The 16252-nt window shown below is 41.4% G+C and overlaps 1 protein-coding gene across 1 annotated transcript in view; it reads left to right on the plus strand.

Moving 5' to 3' along the window:
* LOC117503844 (CUB and sushi domain-containing protein 1-like) overlaps nucleotides 1-16252 on the plus strand; it is a 2069078-nt gene that overhangs the window by 1499264 nt on the left and 553562 nt on the right. The window contains exons 27-28 of the mRNA XM_034163109.1: nucleotides 3484-3610; nucleotides 11093-11304. Of these exons, the coding sequence (XP_034019000.1) occupies nucleotides 3484-3610; nucleotides 11093-11304 (339 nt within the window). The remainder of the gene's footprint in view (nucleotides 1-3483; nucleotides 3611-11092; nucleotides 11305-16252) is intronic.

The raw sequence follows: 16252 nt of genomic DNA on the forward strand, positions 1-16252 counted from the left end.
TTCCAAATAGAATATAATGAATTTAGAATATAATGAAAAAACATGTGATTATAAAGATTTCTTCAAAATTATTAAATATATGCTGATGCATATACAAACTATAATCCAGCAAACCAGCTATGTAATGTGTGAGTGTCTTATATAGCGATATAAGTCCTTTAGAAATTATTATAAATACAGCTGTCATAATTTCTGTTCAAATGTGAAAACAGTTGTTTATATACACAAATTATAGAAATAATTGGAAAAATAAATGTATAAGCTTCAACAAGTAATACTTGTCATCCACTTGATACTGGGGCTTAGTAAATCACTTTCTAGACTGATTCACTGTGCCCCGGGTGCATGTTATCAAATAAACATAACGCATGCTCATCAGTTGGATGGGGTAGTCTTCCAACTTATAACAATTTTTTGGGCCACCTCTGCTTTGTTGTGAGAAATAAATACAAAGACACTGACATCCACAACATTGACCTTTGATAAGAAAAAACTGACTTCACTTGCCCCTTAAATTCATTCTTAATGTATCCAAAAACAAAACACTACTTTATAAGGGGAATGTCTTTATCCATAAAAATATGGCATAACTGCTGCAAATATATGTGTAGTTTGCAGATATAGCTACTGATTCACTGTGCCCCAGTTTTCCCTACTGAGGTAAATATGTGCGCCTACCTCCATAGCGATACTTTCCAGTGGGGTTGAGCCAGATACTCGTTTCAGACGAGTATCCGGTACGGATAAAGCATTTTTGACAAGCACGAGCATGATCCGAATAAAACTCATCATTATCTGTGCTCGTGCTGAAGGAAAATTCTGATTAGCTTACCGACTGTCTTCACACTTAGTGATTGGCCAGTCACAAACAGCGCCCACCCCTCCCTACACAGACACGTCTCTCTGCAGCTTCTCACGTACACACACACACACACACACCACACACACACACACACACACACACACACACACACACACACACACCCACACACACCACACACACACACACACACACACACACACACACACACAGGATCTGATCTCTGTCTGTGCTTGGCTTGACTCTTTCTTCAATTTGCCTCTGTTTTGGTTTGTATGGTATTTTTAACATTACTTGGTGAACGTGTTTCATAACGTACGCAGTGTATTTGAGAAGATAGAGCTGAAAGCGGCTCATGTTGTGTCGCTCACTGACTCCACACTGGTCGTTTTTTTTTTTTTTTTTACCGTTTGTTTGCTGGCTGGTGATATGAAGTCAGTTGGAAAACTTTGCTCCTACTGAACGCGGTGCTTTTGAGAAGAATACAGTGAACAAGGCTGACATATTATTTCCCTGTTTGCCATCACTGGGTGTTTGCATGAATCATCAAGTTCACACAGATCATTAAAAATAAACAGTTTTTAGAACAACCTCTCTGTCTCCCTCTCACTCAGTCACACACACATGCACACAGACACACACGCACAAACACCTTAATCAAAATGCCAAGAACATTAGGTAGTAAAAATAAAGAAAGAATTGAAAAAAAATCAAAGTTTGATCATAAAATTAATAATAATAATAATAACTAGGACTGCAAGCAGTCATATATGGGCCCTCGTGCCGTGCGACCGCCTACCCAGGCCAGCGTGTCCCTTTGTCACTAGATGTGGGCAGGTGCATACAGGGCCAATCCTCATGCATGAAGGAGTTATTAGAAGTTGATTGATCCAAGTACAGATATAGATCATTTAGATGGTTTAACAGATACAGAAACTGGTGTACTCGTCCATCCCTACTTTCCAGACGATGAGACACTTGTAATGGCATTTTCATTGAGTCAGTGGTGACAAGATGTGATTTGCTTTTGAGTGTTTTAGCTTGTCCCATTAACTAACACGGTCATGGGCTGGTTAGCCCATGACCGTGTTAGCAATGTAACTCAATATTGGAACAATGATAGCCACTTTTGCCCCGAGTGAAAAACTGAACCCCAAAAACTGACAAATTGGGGACAGTTTGAAACTTTTTTGAGTTGCCTTTAATTGGCACATCATGAAGTTGCAGTCTTCCACTTCAGGCTGCAGCATCTAAGGATAAGCAGTCATATCAATAGGGCTCGAAGCCTGCACAGGACTTACTGTGATTTAACTCCTATAAATACAAAGGCTTGGATTTGCTCCTGAAGCCCACTCTTGACCAAAATGTTCTTTAATCAGCATAGATCAGTTCAGTGGGTTAACTTCAAGTTCTATCTTCCATGAAACATGCTCATACTTTTCCCCCTGCTTTCTCTCCTCTTGCTTTCAAACAAATATGTATTTGTGTATTGTTTTATGTTGGAACACTACAGTGTTGGAAAAACCTTCAGGCCAAACACCCATCAAGGTTTTTTTTTTCTTTTTTTGGTGCACATTGAAGCTGAAGTTCAAAATGAGTTCAAAACTGCATAGCTGACTCTTGAATAATTCATGCTTCATTTAATAATTCATACCTTTGTTAACTTGTTAACATTTAGCTCAACCTTTACACCTCAGAGTAAATTAAACCAAAATTGAGTAGCAGTCTAAAATAAAATAGAACGACTGCAAAAAAAAAAAAAAAAAAAACAGGCAGTGTGATACCTAGAATTAAATTTCACTGAAAAACACAAAATGAGTCAGCAAGAACAAGTCGGCAGTGTCCTGGTTTGCTCAAAAATTAAATCAAACTTTGTCAAGTTTGGAAGCATCTTGAATGTCACTGGCAGTTCAAGCAAATTGGTTTAATTTTCTTTATTTGCTTGCCTTCAAATTTAATGCATTTACTACTGCTGTTGATATGTGTATGATTGTGTATTTTTCATGCATTTCAGTGAATTAGTGGAATTAATGACTCTAGGGGGTACAAATCATTGCCACACACACACACACACACACACACACACACACACACACACACACACACACACACACACACACACACACACACACACACACACAACACATTATCATCCCAGCAATACACTAAGTAAAGAGTAAATGGACTGCATTTCTATATCACTTTTCCATCTACCTATATCAGAAGCTCAAATCGCTTTACAGTGATGCCTCACATTCACCAGTTCACACAGACACACTCACATACCGATGTCAGGGTGCTTCCGTGAAAGGCGCTCACTACACACTGGGAGCATCTGGTAGTTTAAAGACCTTGCCCAAGCCTCCTTAGTGATTGTCCATCCACGCTGGGGTTTGAACCAAGGATCCTCTTGTCTCAAGCCCACTGCTTTACCACTAGAACCATCACCTCCCCAAGGTTTCTATATCATAGCCATATTATACTCAACAAAACTAGACACTTCATTGTATTACTGGGACAATAATGGGTCTGAAAGTAAAATATCACCACAACAATACCAGAAATAAATCGCAACTACAACTAAAGCAATATCATTAAAATATGCACTTGTTATATTCTAATCTGTCTTTTTCTTTTTTTTAAATTTGCTTCTGTCCTTTCAGCGGAGTGTGGAGGTCACATTTCTGGAGCAGTGTCTGGACGTATTCTGTCTCCTGGATATCCTGCTCCATATGATAACAACCTCCACTGTACCTGGACCATAGAGGCTGACACAGGCAAGACTATCAGGTAACTATGGAACAGTTGCATGTAAAGTTATGATGGTTTAGAGTTCATTTCATAACTCAGTTGAAGGGATTCAATTCAATTCAATTTATTTAATTTATATAGCACCAAATCACAACAAAGCTGCCTCAAGCCGCTTCACACAAGGTCTAACCTTACCAACCATTAGAGCAAGCACACAGGCAACAGTGGTAAGGAGAAACTCCCTCTGATGATTTGAGGAAGAAACCTCAAGTGGACCAGACTCAGAGGGGTGACCCTCTGCTTGGACCATGCTACTGACACACTCAACGATACAAATATACAGAAAATTTTGGGAGTCCATGCTGGTGCACTGGACGGGAGGCTTGCAGAAGAACACACCCACTCCCACTTCTGGATGGAGCCACCCCTCAAACAGAAAGAGAGAGAAAAAAATACAGAATCAAGCAGCAGAAAGATAAGATTACAAAGAAGGTATAATTTGTCAGCATTAAGCAACAAGAAAAATAGAAGAAGGTGATCACCGGCCCCTAGCCTAAGGTACACTAAAAGACTCAGACTTTAGTGCGACCCACTCCGTTTTCTCATAAAATGAATTTAAAAGGGTAGGAAGCATAGTACCATACTATGCCAGTATGCTAGCCATACAAAAGGGAAAATAAATGTGTCTTAAGTCTGGACTTGAAAGTATGACACACGAGCCTAGGCTAAGCGTTAGCTGATCAAATTGATGCCAATGTCTCACTGGACCAAGAACCATAATTTCAGTCTTATCAGAGTTTAAAAGTAGGAAGTTGCTAGACATCGAGCTTCTCCACTGATGCAAGACAATCTTCTAAGGATTTTATGTGGATGAGAATACCAGCAGTTATCCAGCCTAACAAGTAGAAATATAATGATCCACCATATCAAATGCAGCACTAAGATCTAACAGCACCAGAACCCATAGTGGTGTTCGAATCCATTGCAAGCAGAAGATCATGTACCACTTTAGTGAGAGCTATTTCTGTGGAATGATATTTTCAAAATGCAGACTGCATTTAGTAAGTTCTAATTTCACTCGCGTCAGGTTAGACTTTACATGCTTATTGAAGCTTAAACAAGTTTAAAGCTTAAACAAGCTTATTTAAAAAATGCAAGTATCTGCACAACTGTCTTCATTGTAGACAAGTGAAGTTACCTTTTTATTTCTGCACAGCTTGCTTCCATCAGGAGGAAGATAGCTTATTCCAGCTGTGGCTCCAGAGATTTTTTCTGCAGGTGCTATGGGGAGCTTGACATTTTTATGAAGGTGTTATGAAATAGGGGCTTGTGTGTCATGACGATTCTCTGCTATACCTCTGCCAGATACATGGAGGTGCACACACATAGCCACGTTCTCATTTGCGACAGTCACTGATGACCTGCAGAATGAACAAAACACAAATATACACAGATCTGCACATGTAGCCTATAGCCTCAGGGAGAAACTGCCAACTGCATGCAGAGAGAAAATCTTTCACTAACTATTGATGTCTTCAAAACAGCATAATGCGCTTGTTGTTGTGGTTGAGAGTAAACCACCATGATTTGGGTCACTGTCCAGGGCCTGTGCTGTCTGTGATGTTAACTGTCAGGAGTACTGGGTCACCTCGTTCCAGTTCCAGTCATAGACATTTGGGCAGCAAAATGATCCATTTCAACAACTTGAAAATTTCGGCACTCAGCCCGAGAATGTCATCATGACATCGTCAAACTGATGTTGAAGGTCACGTTCACATGTCTGAAAAATTAGGTCAAGGTCACATATGATTCCCACTTTTTTGTGTAAAATGATCATGTCTGTTTATGAATGTTTATTTCTTTTATGAGTGAAATATCTATCTAATCACATAAATCTGAAAACATCAGATTTGCGTCTTACTGTGGAGTACTCTTCTGAAAGGACGAGGCCATAGCCCTACCTCTGTAACATCAGCAACTCATAATGAATGACATCATGTTGCTGGTGTTGTTTACAGTGTTACTGTTACAGTGTAGGTTATCATAAGTTATTTTTTTCTTCCTTGTTGGTGGTGGACAAAGTGCGTGTGTCCTCCAGCTCAGGCTGAGAAAAACACCACAGCAAACACTGAGGGATTTCTTAAAAACACTTAATTTATTCACAAGTAATTTCCATGATAAGGAATTAATGCATTTCCACACGTCATCTTCCAAACCAAGGGCATCATGTGGGAGAAACAGTTTTCAACTCAGATTCAAAGACTTGATTTACTCTGTGTGCTGCTTTCTAAAGTTGTAGCTTCTGTTGCTACATTGCCAACTCCTCAGTAAGGGCCCTTAACACATAACACAAAGTTGGGCGAAAGAAGCAGAAAGCAGCTGAAAAAGGGTGAATCAAACTGAATGGCAAGCCAAATTCCATCTGCTGTCATGAGGGACACATTGTCTGACAGGCATGAACGATCCGGTGGCGACGGTTTTTGTGTATGCTCGTGTGCTCGTGCATGAAAACAGTGCGAGGGACGTACATCACTCTCACACAGCAACAGCAGCAATTACATGCTGGACATATGTGCCTAAATCAACGAAAATGTGTCAGCACAAAATAATGACAGTGAACAGAACATCATAAGATCAATGAATGTGTTGTTTAAATGTAAGACAGTCATGTAACTGGTCATGATTCTGTTCTCATTGCAATTTGTAATATTTAATTCCTGTTATAAACAGTGGATAATACAATAATTATCCTCCTCCTGGATGTAAGCAAGGAAGCAATGAACTGACATGGATGACTTTTATGTTTTACATGAATGACCTGATGCACTCATATCATGAACACGTGAGCTAGCTCCACATGTCCCTCTGTCCAGCGCCCACTGATGCGCTGGTGACCACATTACAAAGGTGATATGTGGATTTACTTACTACCATGTGAGGAGAGTCCGCCGATGCACGCACCTCAAAGTGTCGTCTTGTGAAGTCATATTCTGCATCAATACGATATGTGTTCTCCACCTGTGAGTAGCGATGACAAAGCGCTGAGCAGCAGTGGCTCATCATCCACACGCCTACCTCTCTGGTGCAAATCACAGCTGGAGAACACATATATGCCATGAAAATCACCTCTCAACAACACAGAGCAAGGCACGTGTGGCCGGACTCTCCTGAAATGCTGATCATTGTCATATTAGTGTTATTTATTGCTCTTTGTTTTAATTTAACATGTTGTGTTCACCCTCTCAGTGTCAGCTGAGAGAGTGAGTCTGAGCTGGACACACCCCCGTATCTGCAGAATGAAGCAAAGCCATCACACATGAATGAACTCAGGCTCCTCTTTGTTTGTATTTTTTTCATTTTACCACTGTTTCTTTTAATCGAACACCTCACTGTCACTCACACTCTCGCCTGATAATGTGCGTGTTATCATCTGACAGCGTCGGTGAGCCTGGGCTCATGGCTGGCTGTCACTCAAAGCCCTACATTGCGATTACGTGTGATGTGGCTGGCCCCTAGATTGCTGCGCTGGCCGCGGACCAAGCATTTTTTTTTTTTAACTCTGTAGTCCCGACATGCTGAATATGTCATGACGGGCAGTCTACAGCTCTGACATGCTGGTCAGCTGTGTGTGCGAACCTGTTACATGCATTGACCCATGTGGGCATGCAGTTGCGAGCACCTGCAGGTCTGGTACTACAGCTATAATGATCATAATGTCCCATATTGTGTAATGGGAGGGAAAATGTTACATGACATTCATCACGGACATGACAGGCCACCCAGATGTGCACACTGCACTCTGGATGACGTTGGAGCATTTTCCACCTCAGCCACACCTCCACAATGATGGATTGTGGCTTGGGGAGTGGGAGACACATGAAATACTGGCACACAATTTGAGTTGCTGGGGGGGAGGACGGCACACTCACATGCCATTTCATTTGTGTGGTGTGGGAAGACATTTGCATACCATATGTCTTGCTCGGGGAGGGGGGACACACACTACACACCTCTCACGCCATTTGTGGTGCACGGGGGAGGAACAGCACACTCGCGGGGCACTTAGAAAATGTGTGGCCATTCATACAGCCAGCTCGACAGTGGTCTGCCCACTCTAGTTTTGTGCTATGCCCCCCTCCCACACTTCTAAGTGCCCCACAAGTGGTGTTGGATGTTTGTGGTGGGAACCTGGACTCCAGGTTATTTTACAATTTTATTTACAATTATACAGAAATGAACAGTTTACTGGCATTTTTGTGGACAGTGATTAAATAAGTTCATTTATGGACACAATTTGCTTAACTCATGAAACGTGTGAAAGAAAGAGAGATGAAGCTTAAAGACTTTAAGTAAATAAATTGATTAGATTTAGTGATGAAATTTGAAGCCAATTTATTTTAAGAAAACTGTTAAACAAACCATATGAATATGTTTTTAAAAAGAATAAGAATAAGAAGAAACTTTGTATCCATTGACAATAAACCCTTTTTCTGGAACCTTTAACTGGGTCACTTAGCTGGTCCATGAGGAGATGGTTCAGATGGCCCGTCCATCCGTCGTTGATGTAGGCCCTGTGCAGCATGCTCACTTGGGTCAGGGGTTAACTCAGTGGTCTCCCCGGGTGATCCCAAAGGCTTGTGTCGGCTGGCTTTACCGACAGGAGGCTGCTTGCAGTCAGGTCGTCCAGCTTGCTGGACCCCAGAGTTGTAAGCCGTTTGTTGAAAATGGTTTCTGGTAGCTTTTAAAAAGTTTGTTGGTGCCAGATTAAAAGTCTTTGTGAATTTAGAAAAAAAGTTTAAAACTTTAAAAGCATTGAAAATTACAGAAAAAAGGAAAGTCACTTTTCTGTCAATTCACTATTAGTTTGAAAAGTTCAGATCAGAAGTTCTCTTAAAACTTTGAAAGACTTGATGCACCTTAAAGCATCAGGTTAAAATTCTCAAAAATTGAGACAAGAATAAAACAAAGAATGAATGCCACGTGGTAGCTTTAGGTTAGCTTAGCATGGGGCCTTGTTGACCTAAAAAATAAGATTAAGCATTTAACAAAGGAAGAGAGGGAGCGAGCAGAAGAGTTGCAAGAGCAGCAAGAGAGAGATAGGCAAGAGGAGGAGCAGAACTCTCTTCTAACTTCAAAAGCGGGACTTATGTCACCAAACTCTACCCATTTAGGGTGTGTAATCTCACAGAAAACTTCACGTGTCAGAGAGGCAGACAGAAATGATTCAGTTATTTAGACACATTAACTATTTTGGTATACTATTGTTCTAAGACACTCGAATGGATACACATTATCAATCGTCACTTAAACACATCCTTTGGATGAACAGAATACTTCACCATCAACATATTGATAATGCAGAAAGATCACACTTAAACACATCAGTTACAAGGAGACATGTCAATAAGATGGAATGATTATATGCAAAGCATTTTGTTTGATTAATCAATACAAATAACATTAGAAGTTTTATGTATGAATAAGATAATACTGATGCATTTTTTTATTTTAAGCAAAGGTCCTTTCCTTTACTTAGACCTAAGTTTATGTGTTATCATGGGGAAGGTCCTCTGGCAGTGTGGAGAGGTTTTGGCCTTGGCGTGAAGTCATAAAATTTGGGTTCTCCTGGCCTGGAGAAGCTCAGATTCTGACGTGAAGCCATTATAATGTCATGTAATTCATAGTGACCGAAATTTAACCATTAAAAAGGCAAGGGCTCCCTTTGAGAAACTTTGAGTTACAGTTCTGTTTTGCTGTGAAGCACAGTGTCGGCCCATGGGGGGATGTCTCCATCTTATATCTAGATCACCAGATGATTTAGGAATTTCCCCACTGAGAGTGGAAACACCGTCTTTGTCTGCAGTTCAAAGCTCAGGTTTTTGTTGAGACAGCATTAATGTATTTATTTCATTAGGGCGAATCGAGGCCATGGGCTACATTCTTCAGTCATGTTATGTGCAAAGGGGCCATAAGGAAAGTTGCGTCTGGTTGTCCTAAAAATCGGTAGATGTTGCTAAATGATGTCATCTAATTTGCATAAAGGGTCATGATTCTTGGGCTTAGAACTGACAAATGTACAAACGTGACCTAAAAGAGACACTCTAGTGGAGTTACTTGAGCTTTTTTGTTGTTGTTTTTTTTTTTTTACTTTAGTTTTCTTAAGTCTGGTATTTATTTTTGCCATTTTTGTGATTATTTTTGACAAAGAAAAAATCTGCCTGGAACTAACGTGACACACAGGTAGGTGGGACATTTATTTATTATTTTTCTGTTCTGCTTTAATTTTGCTTGTCAGTTAAAAACACTTTGAAAAATAAACACGCACAGTGGCAAAGACAGAGGTGGGAATCAACCTGCCTTGCATTTGTGTGAGCCAATCAGAAGCAGTCAGTGCAAAGAGCTCTCAGCCAGTGAAATGGAGTAACTCATGGTCTCCTGTGAGTGCTTTGGGACGGGGGAGGGGCCCAGTCCCACAGAATCACCTGATGCTCACATCAGATTGAAAATTGCTAACAAGACACCTTGCTCCATGTCTTCTTCTCTATTTTCTCTGGATGCATTACAGCGCCACATGTAAGACTGACATATTCACTGCAGCATTTTCAGTTGGTTGCACTGGATCTGTGAGGACAGAGAGTTTATTACATTTTAAAATGACAAAAAGATCATATAGGGAAAGTTCAGTCTCAGTGTGGACATGACTTAAAAACATTGGATGAAATTAAATGAAAATAATAAATGAGCCATCATTTTCTGGGGTACTATGGCTAATCTAAGGGGGACTGTAATGCCTTATGGCGTCGCCCCTGGCTTATTCCTGGAAAAAAAATTCTGAAATATCTCCACAAATGCTCGTGTTTTGGACAAGTTAAAGTTACCATGTTTACAAATATGATAATAATCTGCCCAAATGTCTTTGTTTCTAACCAAAAAATTGTGATCTTATTTACTAGTTAGTCCCTTCGGCTGCACCCTTGTTTTCACTTATGGTCACCACAGCAGATCCAAAATGGATCTGCATATTGAGTTGGCATGAGTTTTACACCAGATGCCCTTCTTGACGCAACTCCACATTACATGGAGAAATGTGTCAGGGTTGGGGCTTAAACCAGGAACCTTCTGCACCAAAAACACCCCTGCCTATGTTACCTTATTTACTACAAATGAAAAATTCTATTAGCATTACAGCATAGAAAATGAGCCCCATGTGTCAGCAACCTTCACTTTATTATGGTGACAAACAAAAGACAAGCAATAATATATGCACTAATTATAGATAAATGTTGGCTGTCAAAGCTGCTGCTGTGGTGCAGGGGTACCACATTAGTCATTATGCCACCGTCATGTTTCCCAACACTCTGGAGTGACCGCTGATACTTGTGCATATGTGATTGTCTGTAGTAGCCTCTTTTCAGCCCTCTTTCTTTGTTTTTGATGTTAGCTTTATCTTAAAAGAAATTATTTAGAAATCGTTAATATATATTGTGCTGTTTTGTCCTTGTTTGTTTTGTCTGTTTTCAGCCTCCATTTCATTGTCTTTGACACTGAGGTTGACCATGATATCCTGAGGGTCTGGGATGGTCCATCTGGGCCATCAGATGGGGGGATCCTTTTGAAGGAATGGTCTGGTCCAGCCTTACCTGAAGACATCCACTCAACCTTCAACATACTCACACTACAGTTTGATTCAGATTACTTCATCAGCAAACAAGGATTTTCAATACAGTTCTCAAGTAAGTAAACTTATCCACAAGCCATGTTGACAGGGAAGAGGTGAGCCTGAATGACTAATTGTATTCTTATATTTAGCAAATTCAGTCATTCTGGATGTCCCACTTCAACCCAATTAATGAGTGAACAGTTATCGAATGAGGGAAATTACATTCTGGTGAATGTGTCTGGATTAACCGTGCAAGAAGGAAACTCATGACTGAAGACACCAAGACACTCCTGACAATACTGGACATTTTTGGCTTTTTTGCTTTGATTGTAGAAACTGTGCACTGCCATAAGTGACCATAATTTCTAGTGGGAATCAACCTGGATTTGATGTGAGGAGATGGATTATTGTGCCGATATATATATATATATATATATATATTCCTCAGAGGGAGTTTTTCCTCACCACTGTTGCTCTGGGGGTTGGTAAGGTTAGACCTTACCTGTGTGAAGCGCTTTGAGGCAACTCTGTTGTGATTTGGCGCTATATAAATGAAAATAAATTGGAAAAAAATTGAAAATTGTGCCACACGAAGGCACAGGAAGGCAACCCTTTCATCTACCAGGGTAAGCTCCAACATAGTGGCACTCAGCTGGGGACTCCACACGCACCCCGGTACCTCACACCCTGGGCAACTCCAGAGAAGACTAAGGTTCAACCCCTATCAAATACAGTGGTTCTGGAGCCGAGGCTGAGCTTGAAGGCGAGGTCACCAGATCTAACTGGTGGTGCTCCACCTCCCGCACAAGCTACGGCTCCTTCTCCCACAGCGAGGTGATGTTCCACATCCCCAGAGCTAGCTTCTGCCACTTTTGTCTGGTCCATTGAGGCCTTCGATGGTCACTGCCACACATGTAACAGCGCATCTGACCCCAGCGGCTCCCCCTGTGGGTGGTAAGCCCACAAGGTGGAGATGGAAAGTCCACATTGTCTTTTTGGGCTGTGCCCGACCAGGCACCGTGGCAAGCCCAGCCACCAGGTGCTCACGGATGGGCCCTCTATCCAGGCCTGGCCCACAGGCTTCCTCTGGACTGGGTCACATTTGCTCTTCCTCATTTTTTATGGTGTCCCATTCTTAGTCTACCCCCTTGCCTGAGACTAATTTGCCATTGGACACTCTACCAATAGGACGAAGGCTCCAGACAGCACAGCTCTCAGGTTCATAGGGGCATACAAACCTCTCAACCATGATAAGGTGATGGTTCCTTGAGATGAACCATAGGAGCTTTATGATTCTGACTCACCTGAGGTTGAATGAATGTCACATGAAGTGATTCTGTCATGTGTAAAGATGACAGAAGATTTCCTGCCTTTGTCATCAGTGAAAGAATGTCAAGTGCTGTGAGGGCCTGAGATGAAAATTCAGACAGTTGCAGTGATGATTTTGTTACTTTCAGTGAGAAAGTTTGAGTGTGTGTGTGTGTGTGTGGGGGGGGGGGGGGGGGGGGGGGGTATGTGAGAGGATGTGTGATTGTGTGTGTGTGTTTTATTTACCTTTCAGTATTGTTCCAATTTTCAACCCAATCTCACACCATTGTTTCAATGAATATCTAGAGATGGGTCTCATTTCCTTCCCACTGTCGCCAAGTGCTTGCTCACAGGGGGTCGTTTTGACCGTTGGGGTTTTTACATAATTATTGTATGGCCTTGCCTTACAATATGAAGCACCTTGGGGCAACTGTTTGTTGTGATTTGGCGCTATATAAATAAAATTGATTGAAATTGATTGATTGTACAATGCAGATTTTTTTAGGATGTTCTAAATCTGATGATGAAGAATCATCTCATATAAATTGTAGTGTTGAATATTTACCTGAGCTCATGACAATGACGACACTGAAGCCACAGATGTTGGATTTGACAGCATTTCAGATATATTTTCCTCAAAGGACATATATCTGGACATTGTCAATTCAAATTTCATTGCCAGATGCAGTAATAAAGGAGCTTCAGCTGTTGCTGCAAGTGATAGTGTTTATGCTCAAGTTCCAGTGCTAGATCTTCAACTGTAGCTAATTACCTGTGTTGCCAAAAGGCAGACCAGCCCTATAAACTGCTTGACTCCATGTGTGCATCAGTAAGGTGACCTTAAATGCCAACATTCATCCTGATGCACACAGAAAAAGACGTTGGAGAAGCTTGATGTTGAACTTGGTGACACAGAATTTCAGTGACACTTCACACAATAATGGCACACCACCTGAAGCTGAGCGTGAAGGGAAATAATTTGTGTCTGATGTTTTCAAGAAAAGATAATTAGACTTTTGTCTTTAATTTATCATCATCACACTGTATGATACTGACTTTCCAAGAGACACTGCTCTGAAATGACTTCATGGATTTCAGTGACACGCCACACAAAGCTTGCACACCATGTGAAGATGTGGAAGAAGTAGAGAAGCTTGAATCTTCAACTGGACTGGGTTGCTTGACATGAGGACATTTCGCTTCAAATCACAGAAGCTTCCTCAGCTAAAATTCTTGCTCTGGTAGTCTGACTTCTGTCTTGACTCTTGTAGAGAAGAATAAACCAGAAGCCAACAAAAGCTGGAGTTTTTAACCTAACCAGACCCCTCCTACCGAGAGGCCGACTGCTATAGGCTAGTGACTAAACAATAGCTCTAATTAGCACCTATTGTGCTCTAGTTAGCACTCTCCTAATGATGGGATGGAAGCCTCCCCTGATGGCTCCCTTGACGACTCTCCTGATGATGTGAATGACTCATTACCATGAACAAAAGACTGAAACTGCTTTGACCTGAGTACCCCATTGTAAACAGGGGACAAAGTGTGTCTGAGACCCGCCCCCCGGTTAAGGCTGGGTTTCAACTGTTTTACAAAGAATGCTTCCTTGACACCTCTCTCAAACCATTTCTTCCATTTTAACCCATGTGTCATCGGTTAAAATGAAGCAGCAGGAGGCTGAGGACTTTACAGAACACATCAATTCGGTGGATACCAATATCAAGTTCACACTTGAGGATGCCAGAAACAACCATTTAGCCTTCTTGGACTGTGATGTTACGATTGGAGAGAACAGGCAGCTCCAGACAGAGGTTTACAGAAAACCCACTCACACTGACAATATCTGCTCTTTGGCTCAAACCACCCCCTTGAACACAAGCTCGGGGTGATCAGGACTCTTCAACACAGAGCCCTACAGGTGCCCATAACTGCAGAGGGAAGGGCTAAAGAACAACAACTTGTACGGAAAGCCCTCACAGTATGTGGGTACCCACGTTGGTCCCTGGACAAAGTGCATAAGTCCCAGAAAACAAAGAGACCAGATAGACAGGAGACAGAGACAAGAAGAAGAGTGTCTCTCCCTTATTTAGCAGGAGTAGGGGAAAAACTACAGAGGATCTTCAGACAGCACAAAATCCCAGTTTACTTTAAACCGGTTAACACCTTGAGACAGAAATTAGTTCACCCTAAGGACAGGATCCCTAGTTACAAACAGAGCAATGTAGTGTATTATATCAGATGTCAGGAAAACTGTAATGAACACTACATAGGTGAGACTAAGCAACCTTTAAACAAGAGGCTATACCAGCACCACAGAGAGGTCACCAGTGGACCTCAGTCTGCAGTTTATCTCCACCTGAAAGACACTAACCACACGTTTGAGGACAAGGAAGTTAAAATCTTAGCCAGAGAGAAGAAATGGTTTGAGAGACGTGTCAAGGAAGCATTCTTTGTAAAACAGTTGAAACCCAGCCTTAACCGGGGGGCGGGTCTCAGACACGCTTTGTCCCCTGTTTACAATGGGGTACTCAGGTCAAAGCAGTTTCTGTATTTTGTTCATGGTAATGAGTCATTCACATCATCAGGAGAGTCGTCAAGGGAGCCATCAGGGGAGGCTTCCATCCCATCATTAGGAGAGTGCTAACTAGAGCACAATAGGTGCTAATTAGAGCTATTGTTTAGTCACTAGCCTATAGCAGTCGGCCTCTCGGTAGAAGGGGTCTGGTTAGGTTAAAAACTCCAGCTTTTGTTGGCTTCTGGTTTATTCTTCTCTACAAGAGTCAAGACAGAAGTCAGACTACCAGATCAAGAATTTTAGCTGAGGAAGCTTCTGTGATTTGAAGCGAAACGTCCTCATGTCAAGCAGCCCAGTCCAGTCGAAGATTCAAGCTTCTCTACTATGGAAACCACCTGGACAACTGAGAGCCTACACAGAAACATGTGGAAGAAGGAAAATAATTCTGTCTTCAACATGAGATAATTATTTTTAAATACATATTTGTCACTTGCATGTATAGAGGGTCACCAGTTAATAAATTTTGGGTATTTCATCATCAAGCATTTCCAACCACCGATATACAATACATGCAAGGAGCTAGTATGGCAGAGTGAGGGGTAAACATTTCTTAGGTCGCTCACAGATCTTTAGATATTTTTACCTCTTTCTTTGGCATTGCAAGAATGGTCATTTTAAAATGGTCATGGATATTAATAGCATTGCACAGAGTTTTGGTGTGTTTCTGGAAGCATACCGAAAATAAATAGGAGCACAGGGTCACATATGTTGGGAGAATAAACAGTCAATCCATGTAAAAATATATGGTCAGTGAGTGTCTTCTGTTTGGCACATGAAATGAAGTACATTTTCCTCACAAGTATAACGTGAGAAATTTGTAGGAACAAATAGTTGTATTTTTAGAGCAATGTGGATCTGACCAGGTTCATTAAACTTGTTATTCTTTCTCAATGGTCATTTTGGCCTTTCTGACATGCTTATCTGAGCATAATCCATGTTACAAGTGCATCAGCACAGTGACTTAGTGGGTTTGATGCCCACTGTGAGCCTTTCTGTGTGGAGTTTGCATGTTCTCCCCATGTTTGCATGGGTTTCCTCCAGGTGCTACAGTTTGGTGTGGACCAGCTGTCTGCCTGGATAGCTGCCAATCAGGACCCTTGGCTGTTGTGAATGCTGCAATGTGCGAATATTGTGTAGTCCC

Source organism: Thalassophryne amazonica, chromosome 2 (assembly GCF_902500255.1).
Source record: "Thalassophryne amazonica chromosome 2, fThaAma1.1, whole genome shotgun sequence".
In the NCBI taxonomy this organism is placed as follows: Eukaryota; Metazoa; Chordata; class Actinopteri; order Batrachoidiformes; family Batrachoididae; genus Thalassophryne; species Thalassophryne amazonica.